Source organism: Archocentrus centrarchus, chromosome 3, assembly GCF_007364275.1.
Source record: "Archocentrus centrarchus isolate MPI-CPG fArcCen1 chromosome 3, fArcCen1, whole genome shotgun sequence".
Classification (NCBI taxonomy): domain Eukaryota; kingdom Metazoa; phylum Chordata; class Actinopteri; order Cichliformes; family Cichlidae; genus Archocentrus; species Archocentrus centrarchus.
This window is the reverse complement of record NC_044348.1, coordinates 21329686-21356581: the sequence shown is the minus strand read 5'-3', so window position 1 is coordinate 21356581 and position 26896 is coordinate 21329686. Positions and strand designations below refer to the sequence as shown.

The 26896-nt window shown below is 40.9% G+C and overlaps 2 protein-coding genes across 3 annotated transcripts; one reads left to right on the top strand and one right to left on the bottom strand.

Moving 5' to 3' along the window:
* Positions 1-1243: 1243 nt before the first annotated feature.
* On the bottom strand, positions 1244-16894 carry ppm1g (protein phosphatase, Mg2+/Mn2+ dependent, 1G). 2 transcript variants are annotated; one of them, XM_030726132.1, is made up of 14 exons: positions 16723-16894; positions 16322-16459; positions 14720-14789; positions 14490-14575; positions 14174-14303; positions 11177-11288; positions 10613-10818; positions 7240-7421; positions 7021-7152; positions 5879-5981; positions 5101-5232; positions 4810-4939; positions 4518-4617; positions 1244-3176 (listed from the first exon to the last, which is right to left on the bottom strand). In XM_030726132.1, exons 2-14 carry the CDS (start codon positions 16430-16432, stop codon positions 2976-2978), a joined length of 1695 nt encoding a protein of 564 aa, XP_030581992.1. In that variant the 5' UTR covers positions 16433-16459; positions 16723-16894; the 3' UTR covers positions 1244-2975. The 2 variants fall into 2 exon arrangements, with proteins under 2 accessions (XP_030581992.1, XP_030581993.1); XM_030726133.1 differs by having other exon boundaries at positions 2976-3176; positions 7240-7418.
* A 1523-nt stretch (positions 16895-18417) lies between these two features.
* Positions 18418-21508, top strand: mis12 (MIS12 kinetochore complex component). The gene is made up of 2 exons (XM_030726134.1): positions 18418-18860; positions 20264-21508. Exons 1-2 carry the CDS (start codon positions 18441-18443, stop codon positions 20540-20542), a joined length of 699 nt encoding a protein of 232 aa, XP_030581994.1. The 5' UTR covers positions 18418-18440; the 3' UTR covers positions 20543-21508.
* Positions 21509-26896: the final 5388 nt, after the last annotated feature.

Sequence of the window (26896 nt, the reverse complement as noted above, 5' to 3'; positions counted from 1 at the left end):
GTTTCAGTCTATCATTCACCACCAGGTTGCACCTCAGACTGTCCAGGAGTTCAGTAATGCGCTGGTCCAGATCATGAAGGAGACCCATACAAACTACTGAGTATCATTTTTGAGCTGCTGCTGCAATGAAATTTCAGCAAAATGGAATAGCCTGCTGCATAATTTTTTCACTTTGATTTTCAGGGTGTCTTTGAATCTAGCCCTCTGTAAGTCGATCATTTTCATTTCCATCAAAGGATGTGGCATCCTTTCAATCCTAACACCCAGTCCATATCAGTATAGATATCGAACATGAATATTTTCACCACTGAGATCTGATTTTTTTTTAAGTTTCTTTAATGTTTTTGAGCAGTGTATAATAAACTCTATCAAACTAACAATCTAGCTGCTGTCTTTGCTGCCATCTGCAGGACTTTGAGAACTTGCTTTCAAGCTGATTCCTCCACAGCAGGGCTCTTCAACTCCAGGCCTCGAGAGCCCCTGTCCTGCAGCTTTTAGATGTGTCCCTGATCCAACACACCTGAATCAAATGGCTGAATTACCTCCTCAGTATGCAGTCAAGTTCTTCAGAGTCCTGCTAATGACTTCTATATTCGACTCAGGTGTGTTGAAGCAGCGACACAACTAAAACCTGCAGGACAGGGGGTCTCGAGGCCTGGAGTTGAAGAGCCCTGCTCCACAGTATATTTCTGACTCGCAGAAACAAAGTGTCTGTACTTCTTTTTTTGAAATTAAATATTTTGGTCAATTAAATTTCTATGAAGAGAACTCCAGAACAAAAGTTTACTTCAACACCATTTGACTAAAACACTGGTTGCAGGGGCAGAGCCAATGGGTCTAATTACTGGACTTGCATGGAGTAACAATTTTTGTAGCACTTTCTAACTTCACAGAAGGGCAACATAGTGGTGCTGCACTGTCACCCTTACAGCAAGAAAGTCACGTTTGAATCCACCAGTCAGCTGGGGCCTCTCTCTGTAGAGTTTGCATACTTTTTCTGGATCCTCCAGCTTCCTCCCACAGTGCAAAGACATGCATCTTAGGTTAACTGGTGATTGGTTATCTGTCTCTCTGTGTTACCCCTGACTGACAACCTGTCCAGGGCGCACCCCACCTCTTGGTCCATGACTTTTATGACTAACAAAAGGAACATTAACAATTGCTTGGTTTCTTTTTTTTAAAAGCAAGGTTTACTTAGAAAAAAAGGTTTATATAAAAGATCTCAGGGTGTACTTCTACATGCCTGCAGATGTAGAAGACAGCAGAAACAGCAACACTCAAACTTAAGCAATAATGTCAGCTTGATCAACCCTATAAAACACACACATTTGTCTCAAACAAGAAATAACAGGCACACACAGAGGAATACAGTTTGATTATTTAAAAAAATGTATTTGTATGTACTTACATACTGGTGTCAAAAGAGTATGCACCAAAATGTCACACTGACTCACGATTACAAAGAAAAAGCATTTTCTTCTTCTTCAATTACCAGTATTGAAAAACTATGTACAGAAAAAAGGGCATGGTGACAAGATAGGACACTGGAAACAACTTTACAGTCACAATGTTTTAAATGAGGCTTCTGCAGAAAACAAAATCTATGCTGTCTTATTAACTTCAAACTGTAGTTCCACTCAAAAGAATAACCTTGTGCATTCTGCCCCATTCCAGCATCAAGGAGTTTTCAGAGTGTGCTCACAAAAGGATTTTTTTTTTTTAATTTTATTTTTTTAGAAAACTGCCAGAGGACTGATTATCATAAATGAAAAAACAAACAGCTGAGTGGAAATACTTTTTTACTTAAAACATCCTAAAGATATCCTTAAAAAATGAGTTACAATGGGAATGAGACAGACAGCGACAGTAAGTGATGTGAATATAGGTGTGAGTCCCGAGCTCCAATCGGCACTTCCCTCTGGATGGACATTCAAGGCTTGCCTCGGTTCCCCCGCTATCAAATCTTACAGATGGAAATCACACTAGCTCACAAACCCTGGCATGTTTCCCATCCGGTAACAGAATTTAAACAAAATAAAACACAAACCAGGAATGAAAAAAAGGCAGGACAAAGAGTGCTGTGTTGGGCTGTTGTGTCACCAGCAAAACTGAAATTCAAAAAAGCTAAAAAGGGAAAAATATAAATGGCAAAAAAAAGCAACTGAACAAAGACCCCAAATCTGTGTGGTCCCTCTGTGTAGAGCTACACAAACTGACCCAGCTAATCCATTCTCACAGCATCATGAAGCTTCAGTTTGGGAGTCCTGTCATTCAATTAATTCCTATAGTTACCATGTGACAACCAGCTTCAAGTTCCTTGCTCTGGGTTCAGTTAGTCTGAAGAGGATGTGAAATAGGAATTCATAGTTGGCAAAAATCAAGAGGGCATTGTGCAGTTTCATGTCTGAATAACAAATATTTTACACTGCAAAGTCACAATGCAAGCACATATGTCACACTAATATGTGAACATGAATTTGACTCAGATGACTTGATGAACTGCCCTCAAACCTTTACTAAAACAAACCGTCATTTGGAAAGTGACAAAAAACAAAAACATACAAAAAAATAAAACAAAAAGAGACAGTGCGGTGCTTGTTTAAGGGCTCTACACATCTAGCTCTTTAGGCCGACTCTCCCTTCAGCCCCCTACTGGTAGGAAACTGATGTGATATTTAGTGTGTTACTGACTGGTGAGTCTGCCTTTTGTGAATTTAAGAACTACAAGTGTTTCCAGCCTCTTTCCATCTGAATGAAAAGAAACTACTGCAGGGTGTGTCTTAAGGGAAAATCCAAGAACAGAGAAAAAAAAAAAAAAAACTATTCTTATGGTCTCAGTTTGGCATAGCCTTTGTAATGTCTGCTTCGTGGTGAAATGATGTTTGTGAGGTAAGGATTTAATTTTGAACAGAAGGTGTGTCTGGGGTAGCCTGGGACCAGCTGCTCCGTCTGGGACAGCTTCTCTCATCTCCGCTTTAGTCACTTTTTGCCTTTTTGCTGTCATTCCCATTCTTCTCCTGCTCAGTCCCATCTCCCTCCTCTGCGTGCTTCCTCTTCTTTGTGTCGTCTGACTCTGTGGAAGACGAGTGTGGCCGAAAGCTGATAATGACACAGGTCATGTTGTCACATCCTGTCCCGTCACCAGATGTGTCAGGGGCCAAACAGTGGTCCAACAACTGTCAGGAAGACACAAAATTTGGAATTAAAGACTAAACCTTGCACAATATCTGAGTCAATCAAGGTGAGAAGACAGAGGATGGTGCTTACTTGAGATGTTCCTGATGAATAATTTAACAATAAAATATTAATATTGAATATTGTGCAGATTATGCATGTATACTTAAGAACATTTAAACCAGTTCATTACTTTTAAAATTTGAGTTGATTAATAAAATGTTGCTCAAATGTGTGGCACAGGTTACCCTCCACACACCTGCATAGAATGGTTAAATGTTCAACGGTTATATGCCCATTTCTTTCTGACAGCCTACATACGACCATTCACCTTCTACACTAAAAAACTGAAAATCCACACTGTTTCACGGGACACTCGAAGGCCTGACTTCTTCACCTCACTTGTTTACATCGTCCTATCACAGAGAGAGCGAGCACCTTGACCAGTGGTAGGTGGGTGTGAATAAAGTTAGCAGCTGGCATGGTGTGTTGGTAGTAGGTAGATAACACACAGAGTTTTGAGATGACACATATCAATATATTGTAACTGTGTACTGTCACATGGAGACAGTGACAAAAATGTGGACCTTTTGGTAATGTGGGACAGTTTGTTCTCGTTTCCACTCTTGTTGCTCCTTTAGCTTAGTTTCTGCCATGGGAACACGGAGGTCATAACAGAAAAATAACTTTTTGGAATGAAAGTAAACCAAGTGTTAAAAAAAATGTCCACTGCAGCTAATTGTAGTTTATTTAATCTATGTTTTGTCTTCAGAAAACTTTCACGTGACTGTACAGGCTGTTGGCTTTGGAGAACTGCACACAAGTCTTTGTAGCCTCTGTGTGGTTTAAATTCCCACAGTTCCTTGCTCTGGGTCGTCAAGGAGCTACACAAAAAGATGCCAATATAAGACCATAAATTACATTAGAACTAATAGTTTAACACTTTATTTAACCCTATAACAGTGGTGATCGTTAACTGCCCTTACTTGCCGTGAACAGCTGGTCAACACGGAACGCATCACCGCTGAGGCGGCTGATCAAAGGAACTTTGAGTTACTGTAATTATCCGGCCGTTTGTCCTATCTGAAAAATTCAGTTTCAGAAAGCTTAGAAATTGCGCTTCACAGCCAGCATAGGGTTATTAAGGTAATTGTTGCCGGAAGTTGGCGAACAGCGGCACTTTTGAAGTACATTCTGTTGCCGGCAACAGGTTCAGTATAAAAGAGTTAATTAGTTAATTTAACTAACTAGTATTTTTTGCCCTGCTAGCGAGTGGAGCACTTAATTAATCCTTGATGATTACAGTGCACTTCATAATGAAATCTGACTGTCTTCATGCTCACCTCTTCCACTATAGATGAAAGAGGTCTGGCTTTGCCACTCTGGTCTGGTTTGATCCGCTCACTGATGAAGTCCACCACCTCCTGACTGCTCAACACATTCCTAAAAACACACAAGTAGAAGCAGGACTTAACAGCTGAATCGAAATATGGGAAACCAGGAGAGCGTGTTTGTCTGCAGGTACAAAATGAATTGCTTAGCTCGAGTTTTTCACTTCCTTTCATTTATGTCCACCAAACACGTGAATTGTAATGAACAATCAGTTAATGGGACAAAACGACCACATAAACTCACCAGATGCCATCGCAGGCAATGACCATAAAGTCGTGCTCCTCGTTAAGTGTCAGAACTTTAACATCAGGCATGGCAGAAATCATCTGCTCCTCTGGCGGCAGAGACTTGTTCCTCTTGTAGAAGTGGTCACCTGAGAGTCAGAGTTCAGATTATCAGTTTAATCCCTACAGAGGACAGCGTGCAAACACTGGACACCAAATGAAGCACTGCTACAGTATTTAGACAAATGCATTAAAGAAAATGAATAGGACTGATTCGAAGAATTAATCTAAAAGTCTCACAGTCACCTACCAATGGCTCTGGAAAGGTTCAGTCCACCATTGACACGTCCATCCATTGTCACCTTCCCTCCAGCGTTTTTGATACGAGCTAGCTCCACTTCATCCTCTGGCTTGTGGTCATATGACATGTCAACAGCTTTGCCTGCAGTAACGCAGAAACAGAGATTTTACACCTCAGACAAGACAAGAACAATCCAAAAACTTTTTATGAAAACAATCTTAACTGCACATTTCAGCACCATACATGAATCTGACACTTTGATGAGCTGTTTTTTATTTTTTTTGTTTGTTTGTTTGTTTTTTGCATTTTTGGCCACAGCGACTTTCATTGGCAGTGGAGAGAGACAGGACATGGGGGAAAGATACAGAGGAAGACACGCGGGCAAATTGGCGATGGGCCGGGACTCGAACCTGCGCCGCTCGCACCACAACGCGGCATATGTATGTTGTCACCGACTTCACCACTAAGCCACCCGGGCACCCCGATGAGCTGTTGTTTAGTAACATGCCAGAGAATAAACAACAGAAAACAAAGGTCAAAGTTCCTGCTGCCTCCTGTAAGAGGTACCACAACAAAAGGTTCAGCTAAGAGGTTTTCAATCTTGATGGTGCCACTGGAAAACTCCTGCCTCCTACTTCTCACAGAACATGCAATATAAACAACAGACTGGATGTTGAACATTTGCAGTGCAGAGTCATTACATGCCAGAAACCCTTGGCTCAAGGCATGTTTTGGATTTGACAAGTATTTTATAACTCAGCACTTGTATCAAATACTTTGAACCTACCGCGTTCAGACACCACACAGCGAGAGTCTCCAGCATTGGCCACAATCAGCTGCTTCCCTCGGATCAGAGCCACGACGGCCGTGGTGCCGCTGTCTGAGCCGGGCTGTAAACACACAAATATGGGAGATGTGACACACTGCTAAAACTACATGAAGATTTATACTGACAGCAAAACCATCATCTTTAAAATAAAAGAGACTATAGATTTCATTTGAGTTGTCCAATTTATTTCATGACAGAAAGGCAGTCAATGAAAGAAAAGCTTTCACATACAGTACCAGTCAAAAGTTGTGTCCAAACTTTTGACTGGTACTGTATATGGGTAGAGAAAAAACAAAAAAACCTAAAGCTGGATTTATACTTTCTGCATCCCTGAGTCTACTAGGCTCCGCTCAGGTCTGAGTGACTTTGTCACTACTACATCACAAATATCGTCATCAGACATGGGGATGACCACGTGCCTGCCTATTTTTTGTGACCAGAGAATTAACATTACAATGCACCAACTATCCATGCACCCAAAGAAGTATAACAGGAATGACTGCTCGGGTGTCGAATCTCCAGCTGTCCATGTCCACAAATGAGCATAATCAATGCCCAAGGGAGCTGAAGTTTCTTCCATTTAAACAAGTGGTACAAATAACTTTTTAGGCTTCTGCAGCCAACTTATAGCTGGCAGTAAAACTTACTTGACAATAAGGTTATGATTCAGTGCTTGAGATTACTTCTGTCTTTAAAAAATAAAATAAAATTTATTGCTAACTGGGCCATTTCTTGAAAGTAAACAGCATTTTGGGTACAATAAATCAAATAAAATCAAACACCAGCTGCAAAAATGCTTAGAAGCTTTTTACAACCCCATTCGAAACATACACCGCATCCCCAAACTAGTTAGTAAACTGGGCTAAAATTCAGCTGATATATCAGTCCATCTCTACTGATATCAGCATATTAGAAAATGTACTGGGGTCAGTGGCTTAGAGCCATCTGCTGGTTACACACATTTTAGGTTAGTTCAAATGGGACAACTGCAAAACCATAGGAAAAAAAAATGTTACTTAAAAGATTTGTTTCTTTTAATTCAGCACCCCCAAAAAGTTTTACAGAAGTAATTTAGTTTCAAATGCCCCCTTTGTACACACCTCCTCTTTGCCGTCCATTCCAGGTAGACACATTTCCTCCTCATCTTCATCCTCAGAGTCTTCCTCTCCCTCTTCTGTATCCTCCTCTTCTTCCAACTCACTGCTGTCACCATCTTCATCTTCACTGACATCCTAAGTTTAAAACAGTGATTACAATGGTGATCCAGCGTGAACTTTCACAGCCCAACAAAATACACTCATCTAGTCTCCTTGTCTCACCTCTTCCTCACTTGCCTCCTCCTCCTCCTCTCCTTCAGACTCACTGTCATCAAAAAATCTGGACTTGGAATCTCCTGCAACCTTTGAGGATGAAGAGGAGCAGGAGGGACCTGCATCTCCTTCTGCTTTACCAGCCTTTTCCTCGCCATTGGAGCTTCCTGAGTCAGCTCCACTGTCAGCTGCTATCAAGGAGGAGGAAAAGAGAAACAAGTGGTGCCAAGAGTGAAAATAAGCACACAGCAATGAGAGAGCGGTGACTGATAAATCTACTGTTAAACAGCCTCAAACTGAAGCTGATGACAGATGTCTTTGTTCTGCTCTCCAGCCATGGTGAGCACGAAATAATGGCACATGAACTGTTTATAGAAGAGCGAGGAGGACGGACCAGTAGGAAACTGCTCACAGACGGCATCGCCCTCACACACAGACTAAATAAAAGAATAAAACCAGAACATCAATGATGTAATAGCCCATCTGGCTAAAAATGTATCACAATCCACAGATTATCACCTGTAAAAAGACAAATGTGACATTGAGTACAGTTTGTTGATCAATGTGTGCAAGTTTCTCTCAAATCTGACCAATGCTCTAAGAAGAATAGCAGCAGTTGTGAATTGTGGATGGATGGACACATCACTGTGGCATAAGCTCATCAATCCTTTGGCTGGAAGGGCTAACAATAAAAACACTAAAATTAAAGCCGCAAGCGGCGATGAGCGGGCCCTCGCACCCGGCGCGCGTCGACCCCTGGCGCGCTCCAGCCAAGCCGCGCGTCGACCCGTGGCACGCTCCAGCCGAACCGCGCTCGGAGGTTCTCGCAGACGAGAGAGTAGCTGGCTCACCCGGCTGCTGACAGCTCAGCAGGCTAGCCGTACTTCGCGTCGATCGTCTCCCGCTTCCACTAGGTGGCGTCGGTGAGTGCCCACTAATTAATATGTCACAATGCTCTATGTAATGCCTGCAGCCATCAATGAAACTGTAATGACCATAGGATGATGAGTATCAGTGTCCTACTGATTTCCTGTTGCCACTAGGTGGCGTTATGAGTGTGAAACAAAGCTGATAGAGGGGTGTGTCCAGTCTCCCTTACCCTCCCATTAAGCCTGTGAAGTTTGAGGCAGATCGGACAATGTATGTCAGAGATGTAACAATTTGGTGCACTGTGGTATATGAGTAAAATCCCACATTTAGAGGGTTGCTACGGCAACACCGTTCAATATTCTACAAAACCATGAATATCTTTTGATGGGCTACTTGTGTAGATGATCTGGAGCCATTTTGGTGTGACTGGATGAAAAGCTGTAGTAGAAGATGATTCAAATAGCAGGCCTGAAAAATGTGAAAAATGCTGCAAAAATGACACCTTAATTAGAACATGTCAGGCTTCCTGTTGGATTTCGGCTATCGGTCCAAGAGACTTTTTTGTACGTCTTAGGATGTTACTTCAGCATGCACGATTTCAGGTACACAGACCAAGCACTGCCCTGGGGCTGATGTTTAGAACCTATCTGGGCCTGAAATGGAAAAAAAGTCCAAATTCAGAGGGTTGCTACGGCAACACCGTTCAATATTCTACAAAACCATGAATATCTTTTGATGGGCTACTTGTGTGGATGATCTGGAGCCATTTTGGTCTCACTGGGTCAAATGCCCTAGGAGGAGTTGAGGCAAAAAGGCCTGGAAAAGGCGAAAAATGCTGCAAAAATGACACTTTAAAGTGAACGTGGCTGACTTCCTGTTGTGTTTCGGCTATCGGTCCAAGAGAGTTTTTTGTAGATGTTAGCATCTTACATCAGCAGGCACATTTTCAGGTACATAGAGAAAGCACAGCCCAGGGGCTGATGTTTAGAATCTCTGTGAATTTGAAATTGAAAAAAGTCCAAATTCAGAGGGTTGCCATGGCAACACCGTTCAATATTCTACAAAACCCTGAATAACTTTTGATGGGCTACTTGTGTAGATGATCTGGAGCCAATTTGGTGTCACTGGGTGAAATGCCCTAGGACAAGTTCGTTCAAATAGCAGGCGTGGAAATCGCAAAAATTGACACCTTCAATTGAAGATGGCCGACTTCCTGTAGGGTTTGGGGTATGGGTCCAAGAGACTTTTTTGTACGTCTTAGTATGTTACATGAGCATGTACATTTTCATACATGTAGATAAAATGTAGCTCCGGGGCTACTCAAAAAACTTGCTATTTTAAGATATTCCAAGCTGCCACTAGGCGGCGCTCTAACGTTTATGGACTTTATGCATATGAGTGTGTTCAGGGCAGCATGCTTATCACACCACTGAAGTTTGAGCCAGATTGGGCAAGTTGGCTTTGAGTTACAGCCATTTTTGTGTTCATGGCGAATCATCGAACTTTGCCGTCCCATAAGGGTCACGCCCTTTTGTCAAAAACTCACAGTTTTGAAAACACAGTAAGTCCAACTTCTTAAGGCTTTCCAGGTGAAATTTGAGATGGTTCTGCTAAACCACCTTGGAGCTGGACCTCCAAGTGTAAAATATGACATTTCCTGTTCCCACTAGGTGGCGCTGCGACTGATATTAAATATTGTCATATGTATGTGTTCAGGGGGGCACCCTCATCCTACTGGAGAAGTTTGATGCACATTGGATCATGTAGGTATGAATGAGAGGCAATCAAAATTTCATGGCGAATGATCAAAGTTCAAAGGGGCATAAGGACCCCTCCCCCTTGGCAAAAACTCACCATTTTCGAGATTTAGATTCCCCTGGGGGTGTAGGTTAGACAAACCAAATATGAAGATGATAACGTCTAAAACCTCTGAGTTATTAGAAAAAGTGTTAGGGCTGCAAATCGCCAAATTTGCATAATTAATTCAAAATAGCGGACTTCCTGTTGGGTTTAGGGCATGGCTCCAAGAGGATTTTTTGTGCGCCTGGACATGATATACATGTGTATGAAGTTTCATTCATGTACGTGAAACACAGCGGTGGGGCTCCAGTTTAGGGGGCGCTAGCGAGCCATTTGGGGGCGCCCTTGCCCGAGCCCATTAAAATACTTAAATTTTCACCAGGTGTGACGCATGTGCAAAGTTTCATGAGTTTTTGAATATGATAAAGCCCCCAAAAAGCCAATTCATTTGCCTGAATAATAATAAAAATAAAAAAAATAATAAAAATAATAAACGAAGCAATTACAATAGGGCCTTCGCACAGTTCGTGCTCGGGCCCTAATAAGTTCCCCAAGATACTTAAGTGGCTGTTAATACTTGAAATGCATGTGTGCTTAACACTGACTGAGGATACAGACAATCACTTAGGAACTCTGCATATGTAATTGCCATGTTAAAACTGGATATGCAGTTTTAGAGTTTCTGTAATAAATCCCCCGAACATCTCTGTACCTGAACCACTGCCTTCGCTGCCTCCTCTTCGCCGACAGGCTCGTAGCTTAGAGCCACATGTTACTCCTTCACCTTCCTTCGTCTTCTCGTTGCTGTCCTCCTCCTCCACTTCTCCATTTAGTCCCTCTTTCTTCTGCTCATCTGAATCTTCCCCTTGGTCTGCTGAAGCCTCAGGCTGTGGGCTGGACCCCTTCTTTGCTGTAGCACTGGGATTAACACAAAAATTAAAAATTCACTTTTGGTGTTTATAACTGTCTCCACTAACCCCCAACCAAGTTCTTGGACTACCCAAGCTGGTGGATTACAAATTTCATAATGTTATCATTATTAAAAATATGAACAACTTAAAAAGGGGGAAAACAGGTGGTTAAAGCTGGATATTGAGGTGATTTTGTGTAGATCATGGCTGTAAAACATCTGACCCTTTTACCTGTTGGTGTACATGACATGACCACTGAGAATTATTCATAACCTAACACTTCCATTAAGTTCACATCCCCACTTCACAACACTGCCACAATTGTCTTACTCCTTGTATAAAAAGTCCCAACTTCAGCGGCCTACCTTGTGGCAGCTGCATGTTTGACAGCATTGCGGTTCTGGCCGTATCGTACCAGCAGCTCCTCTATGGTCATTGTGGCCTCCTCGTGGAGCAAAGCTGCCTCCTCTGTGTCCACTGAGAGGAACAAAGAAAACACAGAATTACTTTTATTGCCATTTGACGTCAAAGGTTTAAACTACAAATAGCGCACACGCACTCTTGAGCATGTAATTCAATAGCTGTATTCCCACAGATTTAGTTTGATTTTCTTGTTGTTCACTGATTTTGTAGTAACAGTCAATGTTACTCTGGCAGACAAACAAGCAGGACATTCAGATAGTAAATAAAAACAGAAGGCCAAACAAAACAAGATGAATTTTGTTTAAGGTTAAAATATTAAGTTCACTTGTACATGTCAGTGAGGACTTTGGAACAACTAGAAGGGCTTCATTTGAGGATCTAAGGCTCCAAATTGGGTCATATGGGTCCAATCATAATGACCACCTCAATGCCTATAAGCACTAAATCCTCAAAGTCAGAAATGATGTCGTCATCTGTGTGCACAGCTGTAGTGCATGAGTATGAATTCAAAAGAGCTCAAAATGGCAGGAATAGGACAGTATTTTGTGTCAGATTACAAAACATGCTTTGTATTATTATGGCTTTGCAGTCTTTGCAGGCAGGGAACTTAAAGCACCAAATCTATTTCATGCTCTTGCTTTACAGAGGGGACCAGAGATTACTGTTCAAAAATTAATTTACCTATGTTGACAAAATCTTCACCACACTATTAATGAATAACCTTGCTGTGTAGAAAATGCAGAGGTCTCAACTTTTGTCAACTTTGAAGTGCTCAATTTTAGTTTTAGCTCAAAGAACACTGATGTAGATCTGTAGGGGTAGTAAATATATTTGATGCATTCACATCAAACTTTTTTGCGTAGGGTGATTACATACAAAGTCTACACCAGTGAATGCCAACTGGTGGCCTGCGTGCCACATCCGGCCCACCAGAGCTTTCCAATCTGGACCCTCGAATAGTACTGCCACAAGTACTATGCACCAATCATGTCACGTTATAACTCGTTAAATACCCATCCCTGACTAGTCTGAATTATCAGAAGCCTCAAAACGCCACGTCCCATTGTAAGTAAAAGCCTCCATGTCCCTAGAACCAATCAGAATGCAAGATCGGACCATGTGACTTCTTGTATTTTCAGCACTGCGCTGCGCTGAGTCGGCTTTTGTTGGTGGTCAAATTTCAAATCAGATTGTAAACACACCTGAAAGTGAGTCTAGCCTTGTTGCGTGTAGAAAACATAGTCAGTGATCAAACTTGGCTAACTAAAGGAAGTAAAAGTCCTAACGAGATTTCCATCAGTGAACCTGCAGAAGGATCGTTACTGGAACGTACTCCTCGGCCTTCGCGGGGCTCCCCTCTCCTTTGCTGTGAGGGTCTCTCACATGTTGGTTCAGTGGCTTGACGTATACCTGCATGCAGGTGGGTTGTCACAAACCCCGTGGCCTAGCATCTACTATTCTGTTAGTGTTAAAATAAATGTGCTGCCATTTTGTGCCATTGCGGTTGTACGATGTGAATCTATGTAGAAATGATTTTATCATAGTCTAATATTTGTGCCTTTTGCCATCTTTCACACTGGGCAGAGGACGGACTGAAGATTTTGCTGGTTTTGCCACAAATTTGTTCAAAAGTAGGTAATTTACTATGTTCACATTTTTGAAAGAAAAAAAAAGTCTCCAGGCAGTTTTAAATAGTTTTGCATCTGAGCTCTAAATATGTTCCAATATTCATTAAAACAACAACCAAAAAACGCCTTCTGAAAAGTAGATTGTGCATAGATAAACTTGTTGCTCTCATTTATCATTTTATTGTTTCCCGTGTTTATTATATCTATAATGAAAACAACTGTACACAACTGAAGCGTTTCCATAATAACAGTCAACATAACAGAACATGTAAGTGCAAGACTTAAACTTCACATCATTAAAAATAGTACAAATTTGATAGGAAAGGAAAATTTATATATCAAATGATAATGTATTACTTAGGATACAATATTTATTATATTTTACTTCCTGACAGCATCTGGCCCTAATAGTGTCTGCCGAGAAAAATTTCAGCCCTTGGGCAAATATAGATGACGACCCCTGGTCTACACAATAAAGCAAATTCATGCCTGATAACGGAAATAGAGGTAAATCCACATTTGTGCAAGTTCAAATATTTCAACTTTGGTCAAAATTTGCTTCATGCAGTACCCACTGAATTTTTTTTTTTCCCCTTTTCTATTCACTCAATGCTACCAACAATCAGACAAGCAGCTGGAGCTGTATGGTTCAACTTTGTTTTCAGATAGAAACAAGAAAAGGAGAGGCAAGTTCTGAAAGTATGTTAGAATAATTGTATTCCACCTATCGGCTGTACTCCTTTCTTATCCCATTGACTGCTCGAGGCAAATATTTGCAGGTTTCCAATGAGACTATTCTTGAGCATAACACAAGTTGAAACTTCACTTTGTGTTTGGTGTGACCACACCATTACAGGGTTGCCTACTCAACCCAAGCCTGGAATACCAGCTAAGAACTGACTGTCAGCCACAAAGAAATGTGCAAGGAGTGAATTGCTCTACAAGTGGACAGGACCAAAGGACTTCCCTGCAGCCCTTTGTTTAATAGAGCCCTCATGCACTTCATGATTTGACTGTGGGACAGCTATAAGCCATCATGGGGAGAAGACACCTCAAAATCTGAGTGTGTAGACATTGGGAATGGAGTTAACTTTTCTGCTATGTAGCTTTAGACCCAACTAAAATATGCCTGTGTTAACAATAACTTTGATCCTGGTTTATTATATTATAATTATTTTATATACTCCAATTCCACCTAACCATTCAAAAACAAACAAACAAAAAAAAAACAGGCTTTCATTACATGTTCGCTGAAATTAAAATCCATGCAAAACAGTTCTGGATAAACGTTACAGGCAGCAGTGTACTCACAATCATCTTCCTCTGCCACCTTTTCAGTGGGTGGCTCCTCAGTGGGTCGCCCAGCGATCTGGACCAGCTCTTTGATGACTTCCTCTGTGGTTATCCTGCCATCGATGGCCAAGAAGGCATCCTCCAGTGCCTGGAAACGACATGCAAACATGTTTTTACTGTGGAGCAGAGAAGAACTGACCACGCCCCCATAATACACTACTTCTAATATTTCCTTAAATATACCACAGCCAAGCACCACATGTGGTCATGAAATCAACTCCTCAGTCAAGCTCATTTAAGACATGTCCTGCAAAGATTTTCTGCTGCCTCTCACCTTTTGAAGTTTGCCATCTTTGTAGGCTTTCTGCTCCTTGATGATATCAGGAAGGTACTTTGAACAGTACAGAGCCACCTCTTCACCTAAAAGGGAAGAGTAAGTAATAAAAATGACTAGTACTAAGACATGTATGACAAAAACAAAGGAAGTAAAACCATAAACAAAAAAAAAAAAGGGCGTGAGAGCATCCAAAATTAAAAAAAAAAAAAAAAAAGAAAATCAGTTACCTCCGTGTCCATCATACACAGCAAACATGGCAGTCTCTTCGTCAAACTCTGGGATACAGTTGTGAGCATCCTGTCACAGAAAAATCATAGGACACAGACAAGAAATTGAGATCCTTGCACATAATCTTATATTTGCTAAGCAACAAAACATCCACACAAACAACCTCCATCCATGTGAGTGTTTTAACATAGTTTCATATGTAAATTCCATTTATACCAACACGCATGGAGGGGAGGGAAGGAAAAAAAAAGACACTGGGGATGCATGTGCCAGTACAAACAGGAAACAGAGGGTTACTTCTAGAAAACAGCAAGAAAATGGCAAAGAGTTATTTGCATGGACCGATAACAAGGTGTTTATTCAAAGTAACGTGACTGGACTGAGGGTTGCTGCAAAGCAAATATGGTGACAGCATCAGAGGATGCTACAGAAACGGCACACAAAATAGAATGAAATCACAAAAAGTACATGAGCTGAAATGCATCCATTTTCTGCTGCTTATCCGGGGCCAGGTCGTGGGGGCAGCAGCCTATGAAGAGAAACCCAGACCTCCCTCAGCTCACGTGAGGGGGGGGGGGGGGGGGGCACAGAGGCATTCCCAGGCCAGGAACATCTCACCAAAGAGGTATCCTAGTCAGATGCTTGAACCACCTCAGCTGGCTCCTTTCAATATCTCAGTATCTCTACTCTGAGTCCCTGATCCTGTCACAAAGGGAGAAAGAGGCCAACCACCCTTCAGAGGAAGTTTATTTCCACCGCATGTATCCACAAATCTCTTTCTTTCACTCACTACCCAGAGCTCATGATGTAGATTGATCTGTAAATTAACAGCTTCGCTTTTACTCTTAGCTCTCTGTTTACCACAATGGACTTGGGCCTCTGTCCACCTGTCAATCTCCCTCTCCCCTCATTCATGAACAAGAACCCAAGATACTTAAACTCCTTCACTTGGGGCAGCAACTCAACCCAGACTGGATTGGGCACTCCACCCTTTTGTGGCTGAGAACTTCATCAGGTGGTGGCCTCCAACTCCAGTGCAAGTTGCCACCACATGATGAAGCCAACAGAACCACAACACCTGCAAAAAACAGATCTTGAGGCCACCAAAGTGAACGCCTAAGCTGAAATGTTTTAGCTTAATTTTTATGGCTGATAAAACTCCGAAAGGAAGCCAGTGTGAATTTCCCAGTGAGATTAAAGCAAAATCTAAAAGTCTTAAATTAAAATGGATCAGCAGTACGGATGCAAGTAAAAGTCACGTTTTAAACTGTAAAGTAGCGAAAGTGTTCCTAAAGTAACCAGTGTCATCTACTGTTACGACGAGTCTAGTAAAACCAGCTGTTTGTATAATTTTCTTATCAAAGGCCAGATATTAGCAAAAGGTTGTCGTCACACCAGTCATTACCAATGTTTCTGTGAATTTCCACCATCACTGCAGCTGGTTTTAGGAGCTTTAGGAAGCAGCCACACGCAAACAAACAAACAGACAAAAGCCTCGCATACCACATTTACAACCCAGTACATGTTTTTGCTTCGTTTCATTTGGCAAACACAGCGCCGACGCGGCTGTCTCTGATGCGCTCATTCATTTTCCGCCTCACCTCCATGGAGACCCGCCAGCCCTGCATGGCAGAGAAACCGTAGCTCATGTTGCTGTTGCCGCCATCCGAAGAGGTCTTGGTGGTGTTAGGCTGCGACAGATATGCCCCCATGGTGGTCCGTTTCTATGGCTTTAACACCTAGAGAGAAGACGACAAGGGAAGGAAGCGTCACACTTTTAGGTTCATGTTGCATTTCAGCTGCTTAACCTGTTCTGGTTAGCTGCGCCTGCTAGCTGGCTAACGTTAGCAACGCCACAACAAAAAGTAGACGCAGCAGGAGCTAGCTAACGCCACCATGCTAAACCCGGCTAAACTTCCAATGGTAACCTCTGCCCCCGCCGCGTGAGCGGCTGCGCAGTTGTGGGGAGAGATCAAACGCCCGACGCCGACGGCTGATTTACCTGTTGTGACGGTGCAGAACGAGTTTAGAAGCGGCTCCAAACAGAAATAGATTCACATAGGAATGATTGCACGTGTGGAAGTAAAAGCCGCTATCAACACACACACAGCGAAGAGAGACACGAGCCGCGGAGGAAGTGAGTGCTCGCGCATGCCCCTTTCGCTCGAACAAGGGGGGCGTATCCGAGAAGTACGTCACACGTCACAGGTTATGCGCACTTTTTTTAATCGACGAAAAAATCTTTTTAAAACTTTCTCTTTTTTTTAAACGCACTTTAATGAGCAAATTTATTCACTAAAAAAGAAATAAAATCTACACCCGAGTGTGAAAAACATCTTAGCTGAAATAAAATACTATTTTATATATATATAGATAGATAGATAGATAGATAGATAGATAGATAGATATAGATATATATATACATATAGGTAGTTAAATAAATAAATATTAATCCTCAGTTTGAAACTTTGTCAAATTTTCAACACAAACAGCATGACGGCGCAAAGGTGCAGATGTTTACTGATACCAGGATGACTTCATGACTGTGAGTGAAATTTTTGTATCTGTTCTGGAGCCTATCCCAGCTTGAAAAAACATTAAGTCCATTCTTCTACAGTGAAAAATATTATTTACAAGTGGAAAACACTTAAGGCAGTTCCCAATCTGCTCAGGAGTGGGCATCCCAGAAAATTTACCTCGAGGTCAAACAGTATAATGCTCAGAGAAATAGCAAAAATCCCAAGAGCTGCAAGAGCTCAGAATCCACCTCAGTTAACATGTTAAATGTTAAAGTTAATCACAATTAGAAAAAGAGTGAACAAATATGGGTTGTTTGGAAGCACTGCCAAAACAAATCTCTTGTCTCTAAAAAGAACATGGCAGCACAGCTTAGGTTTGCAAAACTGCATCTGAACAAACCGGAAGACTTCTGGAACAATGTCCTTTGGACAGACCAGACCAAAGTGGAGATGATTGGCCATAGTGCTTAAGTTTGGTGAAAGCCAAACACAGCATATCAGCACAAACATCTCATAGGAGCTGTCAAACACGGTGGTGGAGGGGCGACGATTTGGATTTGATTTGCAGTCACAGGACCTCCTCTGTAGAGCAAAGTATTCTAGAGTCAAATGTGAGGCCATCTGTCTGAGAGCTACAGATTGGCTAAAAATTTATCACGCAACAGGACAATGATCCTAAGCACAGCAGCAAAGCTACAACAGAACAGCTGAAAAATAATATAATCAAGGTGTTAGCCAATAGCCAAGTCAAAGTCCAGCTCTCAACATAACTGAAATTCTGTTGAAAGAAAAAGTGTTTAAATCAAGTAATATAGCTGTTAGCTAGAAACCATACATAATACATCAACAAATCCAATGTTTATTCAGAACTAAATTCATCTCTTCAAACAATTAAATGACTTTTAAAACTGTTGTACAATATTAGCGCGAACATTTTAAATTACATAAAAAAGGGACAGCATTCACTTTTGTTTAGGTGAACAATGTTTTGCATCATTTACAATTTTTTCATTTTTCTTTTTATTTTATTATATAAATATTATATAATTTAGAAATTAAAAAAAATAAGACAGTTTAAATAATTTCCTAAATATGGGATTAAATATTTCTCATTAATACTTTCTACCAGTTGGTGGCAGTAATGCTCCGTTTCGACGTCTCAGCGACGAGAACAAAGAAGAAGGAAGCTCAGCGATTGAACATGGCGCGGGAAGCCCAGGAAGAAGAAGCGATGGAGATCAGCGGAGAAGACACCTCAGGGGCGGACAGATTCTCTCCGTCTCAGCTAAAGCTGTACGAGACGCAGTTTTTCGGCTTCACTCCGCAGACTTGCATGATCCGGATCAACAATGCCTTCCTGGACTGTGTATACGAAATTTTGCCCATCGTGGAGAAGGTTTGTGTGCGACAGCTGAGCAAAGGGCAGCCGGACGGGACCGAGGAACTGCTCCGGTCCCGGGCCAGAGAGTGCAGCCTAAAGCTGCAGCAGTTCCTCGAAGAGCGGTTCAAGCAGCTCTCGAAGCGGATGGAGGGGCTGCTGGTTAGCCACTGCTTCTCCGTACCGCCAAACGTCCTGCTGCCTGAGGACCAGTCCCACAAAAACTACCCACAGGACATGCAGGTGGGTGGAGAGGCAAATAAAGTTAATTATTTTTAGCGCTCTGGATGTCTCACAAGCTGTTTCACCCACTTTATAAGATGATGGTATGAGCTCTAACCCTAATCTTGACACGCTTGCCTTGTTTTGGATGTCTAAGGAGAGCGGCTCTTGCAGATACAGCTAGAAACTGTAAAAGCTTAATATTAGATAGACGGAGGGGTTCATTCGTTAACTCCAGTAGGGAAACTGCAGTGCAAAGTCCCAAAGATTACAAAACACAAGATGTACACATAAATAAATAAAATTCAAACTGAAGATTAAGATGTCAATGTCCGTGCAATAAAATGCAGAGTGGACTAATCAGAAATAGTGTGCTTTGGTGCATTACCAGTCAGATTAGAAATCTTCTCAGAATTCTGCTTCTATCAGCAGTCACATCATCACCCGGTTCCCAGTTCAACTGGCAGCTGCACATGCCCATGCTATTACCGTGCTTGACAGATAATGGGGTATGCTTCATATCATGAGCCGTTTCCCTCCTTCTTCACGCTTTTCTCTTTCCATAATTCTGGTACAAGTTAATCTTTGTTTCATCTGTTCAGAGAATTTCTTTTTAAAAAACTGTGCAGGCTCTTTTCTGGCAGAGTCTAATCTGACCAGTTTCAGTTCTTGAGTGTAACCAGTAGTTTGCACCTTGTTATAAACCCTCTGTATTTCCATTCATGAAGGCGCCTTGATTGTCACTCCTAACCCTTTTGCTATCTTCCTGATAGGTTTGCTTTGTTTTTTTCAGCCCAAATCATGTCCTTTACAATGCTTTTGTTAAAACTGCACTTCAATCACATACTGATTGTTTGTTTTGAAATCCACTGGTGGTGTGCAGAGGCAAAATTGCATAAATGTGTGATGGTCCAAATATTTAGGGACCTAACTGTATGTGTTTTAATTGCAATAAGTAGGAGAGATTTTCAGTATTGGTCCCCGATACAGCAGAGTAGAACGAGCCTCCTGGAGAAAACATTGCTGTTTTACCCGTAGGTTGTGCAGGGCATGTGATGTGGTGTCCATTATGTCACGCAGTTTGTGCAACATCCTTCTCTCAGTAAATAACACTGGGGGCTCTACAGCAGGGTTATTATAGTTCACTGAAACAAAGTGTGAAAAAAATCCCAAAACAATCTACTTAACTGAAGTAAAACTAAAAGCTGGACTTTTTTTGAAAAAAGCAGTCAAAAATCAGAAGGGTATACTAAGTGGATGCTGAGTTATGAATATTTGTGAAATTTCAAGGTCACAAATAACTTTTGAATGACATTAAATATGTTATAATTCAATTTAACATTGCATTTATCTTGATTGTCCAAAGCAGGATTAAAACTGATGTTTCTCTCTGTGATTTCAATGTGATCGTGCTCCTGCTCCAGGAGGTGCAGAAGCTGGAGTCGTCCCTGGCGGCTCTCCAGAGAGCCTTTGAAGCAGAAGTTTGTGCCAGACGGGCCCTGCTAGCTGAGCTGGAGGAGCAGAGGGAGGTGCAGAAGCAGCTGGATGAGATCCTGACATGGGTTGGTGAGCTCCAGGAAGCTTGGGTAAAGGAAGGTAACGGCAGCTTCCATGAAAGTTTCCGACTGGTGATGGAGTCTGTAAAGAAACTGCAGGAGGCTGTAAGGGAGGTGCTGGTGCAGCAGAGCTCCTCAATGAACTGAACTCACATTTTTTTAAAGTTTGTAACGTACATTATTAATAAAGATACAAAGTGTGGGTATATTTTTAAAATACCTTAAAAAAAAGAATTCTGTTTGTCCTTTTATTTTGGCCACCCCTGGGAGGAAATGCGTATTGTGGAAGCATGAAAACAAAAACTGGTTACCCTTGAAAAGACACAGCAGCTCCATCCTGCAGTCCTGCAGGTCTGAATGTCCTTCCTGATGCAACCCCAAAAAGATCCTTGTCTATTCCTCGGACTGAACCGGGGATCTTTTGCTTGTTAGGCAAAAGTTAGTGAAAAATAATATTTGTTTATCTTAGTTTAAATCCATATTTTTTCCCCTAGTTGTCCATGTCTCACCAGTAATATTATCCCTACAAAAATCACCATGAAGACTGCAGTCTCAATGATGTGTTGCTTTTTTTAATTTCCCCATAACTTTAGGTGTCATTTTACTGAGTTGCAGTTCCCTCTATTAGTTTCATCTTTTTCTTAAGAGTAAGAGTATCCAGTAGGTGGCGCACTCTGCATGCTAATGTCAGTGATTCACTCCAAGCCACAATAGACTGGGGACCTGTCTAATCCTAAAAAGACAAATATCAATATTTACTGAATATTTGAAGCATTTAAAAAACAAAACCAATGACCTCAAAAACTGAAAATTTTACAGATAGTAAAAACAAAAAGAACAGGGTGGAGATTTTAAAGTGAATCAGTTCTGTAGAAATTGGTATCAAGTCTTAATAATAGCTTAAATATGTTTTTGGAATTTGGAAGCATCACATAAGCATTATCAGTTCATACAATCCAAAACTGAACACTGGAAGTTAAGTTAATCTGCAAATTTTAAGCAGAAATTACAAATATGTTGGTCTGAGCTTCTTAAGTGACTGAATGTTTGATGTTTAAAAGATTTTCTGTGAATTTCTCCTTTAAATTCATACATAAAGTTGGTTATTCTCATTCAGAAATTTCTCAAAAGTGTAACAATATTGATAAATTTTTTAAATGTTCTCTTTACTCTGTTAAACTTGTTATTTTTCTTGAATTTTTTGTGTAAGTGCCTTACAAAACCCAACATTTGTGCTTTCTAATCAGTAGGGGGCAGCAGCTCTCTGTGATTTAATGCAAAAGTGGGATTTGTTGAATTTAAGTGCCAAGTTTTTTTTTTTACCTTTACCTTTTTTGATATAATCAAAGGTAAAAACTTCAGACATGGCGTTCTGCAGGCAGAAGCTGTGACTGGTGTGGCTGGTGTCTGATTTAAAGCCCCCAAAACAACAAGCAGACCTGAGAGAGAGAGTGAGTGAGTGCATAAACAACAACAGGTCGAATGTAAACAATCAACATTTGTTTTAGCATTCTTTGAGCTTGTGTGTCTGTCTCCTTGAGAAATGATCAGTCCAAATGGAGAGGTGTGAGAACTGCTTTCCATTTGTCTTACTTTGTTAATGAGGCCAGTAGCAGGAGTGAACATGTGACTGGATTTTTGCTAAACAAATTTGGAGACAATGCATGAATCAGACTACAAAGTGTAAGTATTCAAATCCATTTCAAAGTATTATGTTTTTCCTATTTTTTAAAAAGTTCCATTTATCTTTACTTTTTATTTTGTCTTGCATTTGTTATAAGAACAATGAGGTAAATCTGTTCATATTTTCACTTTTTTTTTTTTTTTTTTAATTTCCAGTGATTTGAGAGCTACTCTTGCATGCACCATTCAGCATTGATGCATTCAGACTGTAAGAAGAAAAATGCACATTTTTCATTTTATTTATTTATTTTTTTTAGGCTCTGTGCTTCAGGTCATTCAGGTTTAAAAATTGCCAAGTCTCAGTTTTAATTGGAATATGTCTGTATCAGTGCAGAGAAAAAGGATTAGAAGTTCAAAAGTAACAAAATCATCACATTTAATATTTGATGGACATGGACTGCTTGAGCTCACCAAGCCACAAATATCACCGTTCTCTGCATTGCTACCATTGATGACCCCTCAGGCTTCACTGCAGCCACACACCGCGCTTGCTCGATGTGGGGTCTCTGCCTTTAGGCTGATCTTCAGCAGGTGGAATTCATATTAAGTTCAGGCAGTTGGTGTGACGATTGGTGTGGGCTAAAGGTATTTCACCTCTTCACCCTGAATGTTTACACCAATTCATTCATAGATGGCCAAACAACAGTACTGTGGAAAAGGATCCCCCCTATCCCTGTCCCTGATTCTTTTTTTTTCTATTCATATTTGTCACACTTAAATGTTTCAGATTGTCAAACAATTTTTAATATTAGACAAAGTAACATGAGTAAGTGCAAAATGCACTTTTTAAATGATGATTTCATTTATTAAAGGAAAAAAGCTATCCAAACCTATGTGGCCCTGTGTGAAAAAGTAATTGCCCCTAAACCTAATAAACCCTTGGCAGCAAGATCTGCTATCAAGTATTTGTGATAACTGGCAATGAGTCTTTCACATCACTGTGGAGGAATCTTGGCCCGCTCTTCTTTACAGAATTATTTTCATTCAGCTACATTAGAGGTTTTTCCAGCATGTACGGCTTGTTTAAGGTCATGCTAAAGGATCTCATTATTTAGAGGATACATTGCACCTTCACATATATAATACATTCTTTCCTCCATTAAACATAAATTATATTTATTATAGAATACATGTGGCATTCACATTTATTCAGTTGAGTAAGTGAAGATTTCCTGTTGGAATGGTTATTTTGTTTGCAGACTTGGCCTATTTAATGCTGATTTGATGAGTCTGAGATACACTATATTGCCAAAAGTATTTGCTTGTCCGCCTTCACACACATATGAACTTGAGTGACATCCCATTCTAAATCCTTAGGGTTTAATATGATGTCAGCCCACCCTTTGTAGCTATAACAGCTTCAACTCTTCTGGGAAGGCTTTCCACAAGACTTAGGAGTGTGTTTATGGGAATTTTTGATCGTTCTTCCAGAAGTGCATTTGTGAGGTCAGACACTGATGCTGGAAGAGAAGGCCTGGCGTGCAGTCTCTGCTCTAATTCATCCCAAAGGTGTTCCATCAGGTTGAGGTCAGGACACGGTGCAGGCCAGTCAAGCTCTTCCACACCAAACTCACTCATCCATGTCTTTATGGACCTTGCTTTGTGCATTTGTCATGTTGGAACAGGAAAGGTCCATCCCCAAACTGTTCCCACAAAGTTGGGAGCATGAAAATGTCCAAAATGTCTCGTATGCTGAAGAGTTCCTTTCATTGGAACTAAGGGGTTGAGCCCAACTCTTGAAAAACAACCCCACACCATAATCCCCCCTCCAAACTTTACACTTGGCACAATGCAATCAGACAAGTACTGTTATCCCGACAACCACCAAACCCAGATTTGTCCATCAGGTTGCCAGACGGAGAAGATGACTTGTAGATGGCTTTTGAACTGATCTGATGGGGAAGAAATTAGAGAGACTTGATTTTTGATTGGTGCTAAAAAATCTGGCACCTACATGACAAAACTGCAGGGTCCAATCTGGAAGTACCAAGGTCAGGGGATGTGGGAGAGGCTTCTGCAAGGAATTCATCAATGATTGGCAGATGCAGCCCACAGATTTTGGTCATCATGATTTCCTTATGACAGAAATTACCCCAGCTTTAGCTAGAAGTTCTACACTATATAATCAGTTCTTGTACCTATCAAAATGTGGTCTGGTACTACAAAAAGCACCAAATCACACCAGTCTTTGCACTAGCAACACATTGGTGGAAAAGGGGTAACAGTGATGTGATGGAGATTAGCTCATGTCTTCATTTTGGCATCTTGTAATTTTCTGCTCAGGACTTCCTCACAGGTTTATTGAAACATTGTGTATGTGTTGTCACAGCCAGGCTGTTATCACAGCCAGGCTCAAAGACTGTAATGGGAAACAACATGAGGTGGGAACTCACAAAACAGGAATGTAAACTTAGCCCAAAAAGTAATGACATTTGTGTTTGGTTGATTATTTCTTTTTTGTAACAATACTTCTCAGCAAGAAATCTTATACCATTGGAAAGCCTGTTTGTTTCCCCTTAAATGGTGCCACACTTGTAAGGAAAACACACTTATAGATTGAACAGCAGAGTTGAGTATGTGGATTTCACCCATGAAAAATTTGCCAAATCTTCTCTGCCAATGCCAAACAGCTTGTTCTGCTATTGACTCGTTGACTTGCTTCTGGTACCCCAGGTGCTGTCAATCAGGCTTGTCATCAATGGAGGCAATCTCAATGCAGAGAGATATTGAGATGAGATTCTGCAACCAGTGGCAATCCCATATCCTCACAGTGTGAGACCAAACTCTATCCTCCAAGATGATAATTATCGCCCCCCACAGACCGGGGGTTTATCAGAGACAACCTCCAGAATCGGAAGTGGGGGGGGGGGGGGGGGGGGGGGGGGGAACCAGCCTGCCTGCAGTCTTGACCTCAACTCCACTGAACACTCGTGGGATCAGCTTGAGCGTGTTATTTGTGCCAGAGTGATTAACATAACCACACTCGCTAACTTGTGAGAAATGCTGGTTGAAGAATGGGATGCCATCCAACAGCAGTGTGTGACCAAGCTGGTGACCAGCATGAGGAGGAGGTGCTAGGCTGTGTTTTTCATCCACATGCTACTGTGCTGTTTAACTGTTTGTTAAATTAATAAATTGTTAAATTGCCAGTATGTCTAGTTTCTTCAAAATGTAATCATCCAATCCAATAAATGACACCAAACAAGAGTCAATAGTGGAATAATCTGTTTGGTATTGGCACAGAAGATATGGCAAATTTTTCATGGGTGCAACCCACAAACTCAGCTCTGCTGCTCAACCCACAAATGCAATTTCCTTACAAATGTGGCACAATAAGGGGAAATAAACAGGCTTTCCAACAAGGTAAGATTTATTGCCAAGAAGCATTGTTACAACAAAGAAATAACCAAACAGAAATTTCCTTACTTTTTGTGTTGTTTATGTACAAACAGAAGAACATGTATTTATTAGCAAGTCAAATATATAATATATAGGTGGCAGTGTATGTGAAAAGCAAAGTAGAGAAACTCAATGTTCATGATGTAACAGAGAGGGTCAAAGTGTCAGACCGCAGGGAGGAAGGAGCTTTTACAGGTGAGCACACCTGGTGGCTGTACCTCATGCAGCTAATAGCCCTGCAGTCAGCTCCATCTGGCACAGCACAAAAACAGAGAGCAGGGGTGGACATCATTTGCATCTACTTGCAAAAGATGATTTCAAATGATATGAGGACACAGCTGTACGGATCTTCTGTGCACAGTCTGTGTTCATGTCTGAAGCATCTAAATGTCTGAGTTATGTACATGTCTGAATGCAAAGAAAGAAAATAAAACAATAAAACTGGAATCAGATCTAATCAGCAAAGAGTCAAAAATGTGTGAGAGTGTGTGTTTAAAAAGTGAAAGTATTTGTATTTTAGGGGTGAGGAGTGTCTTAAATCAACAGCAGAGACTCAAGCTTTCACTCTGCTGCAGTTTTATCACTCAGAGTGCATCTTAAGTAGCGGCTGTCTGAAGGTGTTTTTTACATGTGAAATCAATATGCAGGTTTTGTCCATCTCAAAAAAGAAACTTATTAAAATATTGTCCTTTCTTTGTCTGAAAACTGTGCATCAAACTTGTGGTTAGTCTCGTTTCACATTTCATATAAAATCTGGTTATCTGGATAACTGAGCCAGTGTAAAGTATAATCACAGCAGACTAAAAATGGTATCCAACAGCGTAAAGCTAAAACTGAAAGAAATTATTATTATTATTTTTTTTTCTTGGTAGCGCTTAATAATAAAGCCTGCAACTTACGGTCTAAGTTCCCAGCATGTAGTTCCTCTGAATTTTTCTAGTATAAATAAGTAACAACTTTTAAAAGAGTTTCAACTAATAAAAGAAAGTTGGCATAAACTATGGTGTGAGGTATTTTAATGTAATATCTATGTAATAAATCACTTCAGGGTATTTCAGAGGAAATTGCAAATAATATTTCCCCTTCTTTGATTTTAATTACACATTACTGCTAGGGGGTACTGATTGTATAGTGAAGTGCTACACATTTATTTATTTATTTTTATAAACTTCATTAGAGGAATGATTAGTTGTCAGTTATTTTAAGTGTTTAAAATCATTGAACTCAGAGAAAGTTCAGCAGACTTTCATCAGAAAACAGAAATCTACAGTCATCACAGTCATCCAGCTCAAGATGCTTTAGCATAATTCTGGGGAGGGGATATTTTTCTGATTAGATGTTAGGGGCCAGACTAAGGTGCTCTGCAGATCAGTTCGGGCCTTCAGGCCCCATTTTGCCCCCCATGTCCTCACAAAGATA

Excerpts from the sequence above, each read along its gene's own strand:
- ppm1g (XM_030726132.1), bottom strand. The coding sequence starts at position 16,432 with ATGGGGGCATATCTGTCGCAGCCTAACACCACCAAGACCTCTTCGGAT. Across the intron at positions 5,982-7,020 it reads GAATGGACGGCAAAGAGGAG|CCCGGCTCAGACAGCGGCAC; the intron begins GTGTGTACAAAG and ends GTGTGTTTACAG. Across the intron at positions 4,940-5,100 it reads GAACCTTTCCAGAGCCATTG|GTGACCACTTCTACAAGAGG; the intron begins GTAGGTGACTGT and ends TCTGACTCTCAG.
- mis12 (XM_030726134.1), top strand. The coding sequence starts at position 18,441 with ATGGCGCGGGAAGCCCAGGAAGAAGAAGCGATGGAGATCAGCGGAGAA. Across the intron at positions 18,861-20,263 it reads ACTACCCACAGGACATGCAG|GAGGTGCAGAAGCTGGAGTC; the intron begins GTGGGTGGAGAG and ends CTCCTGCTCCAG.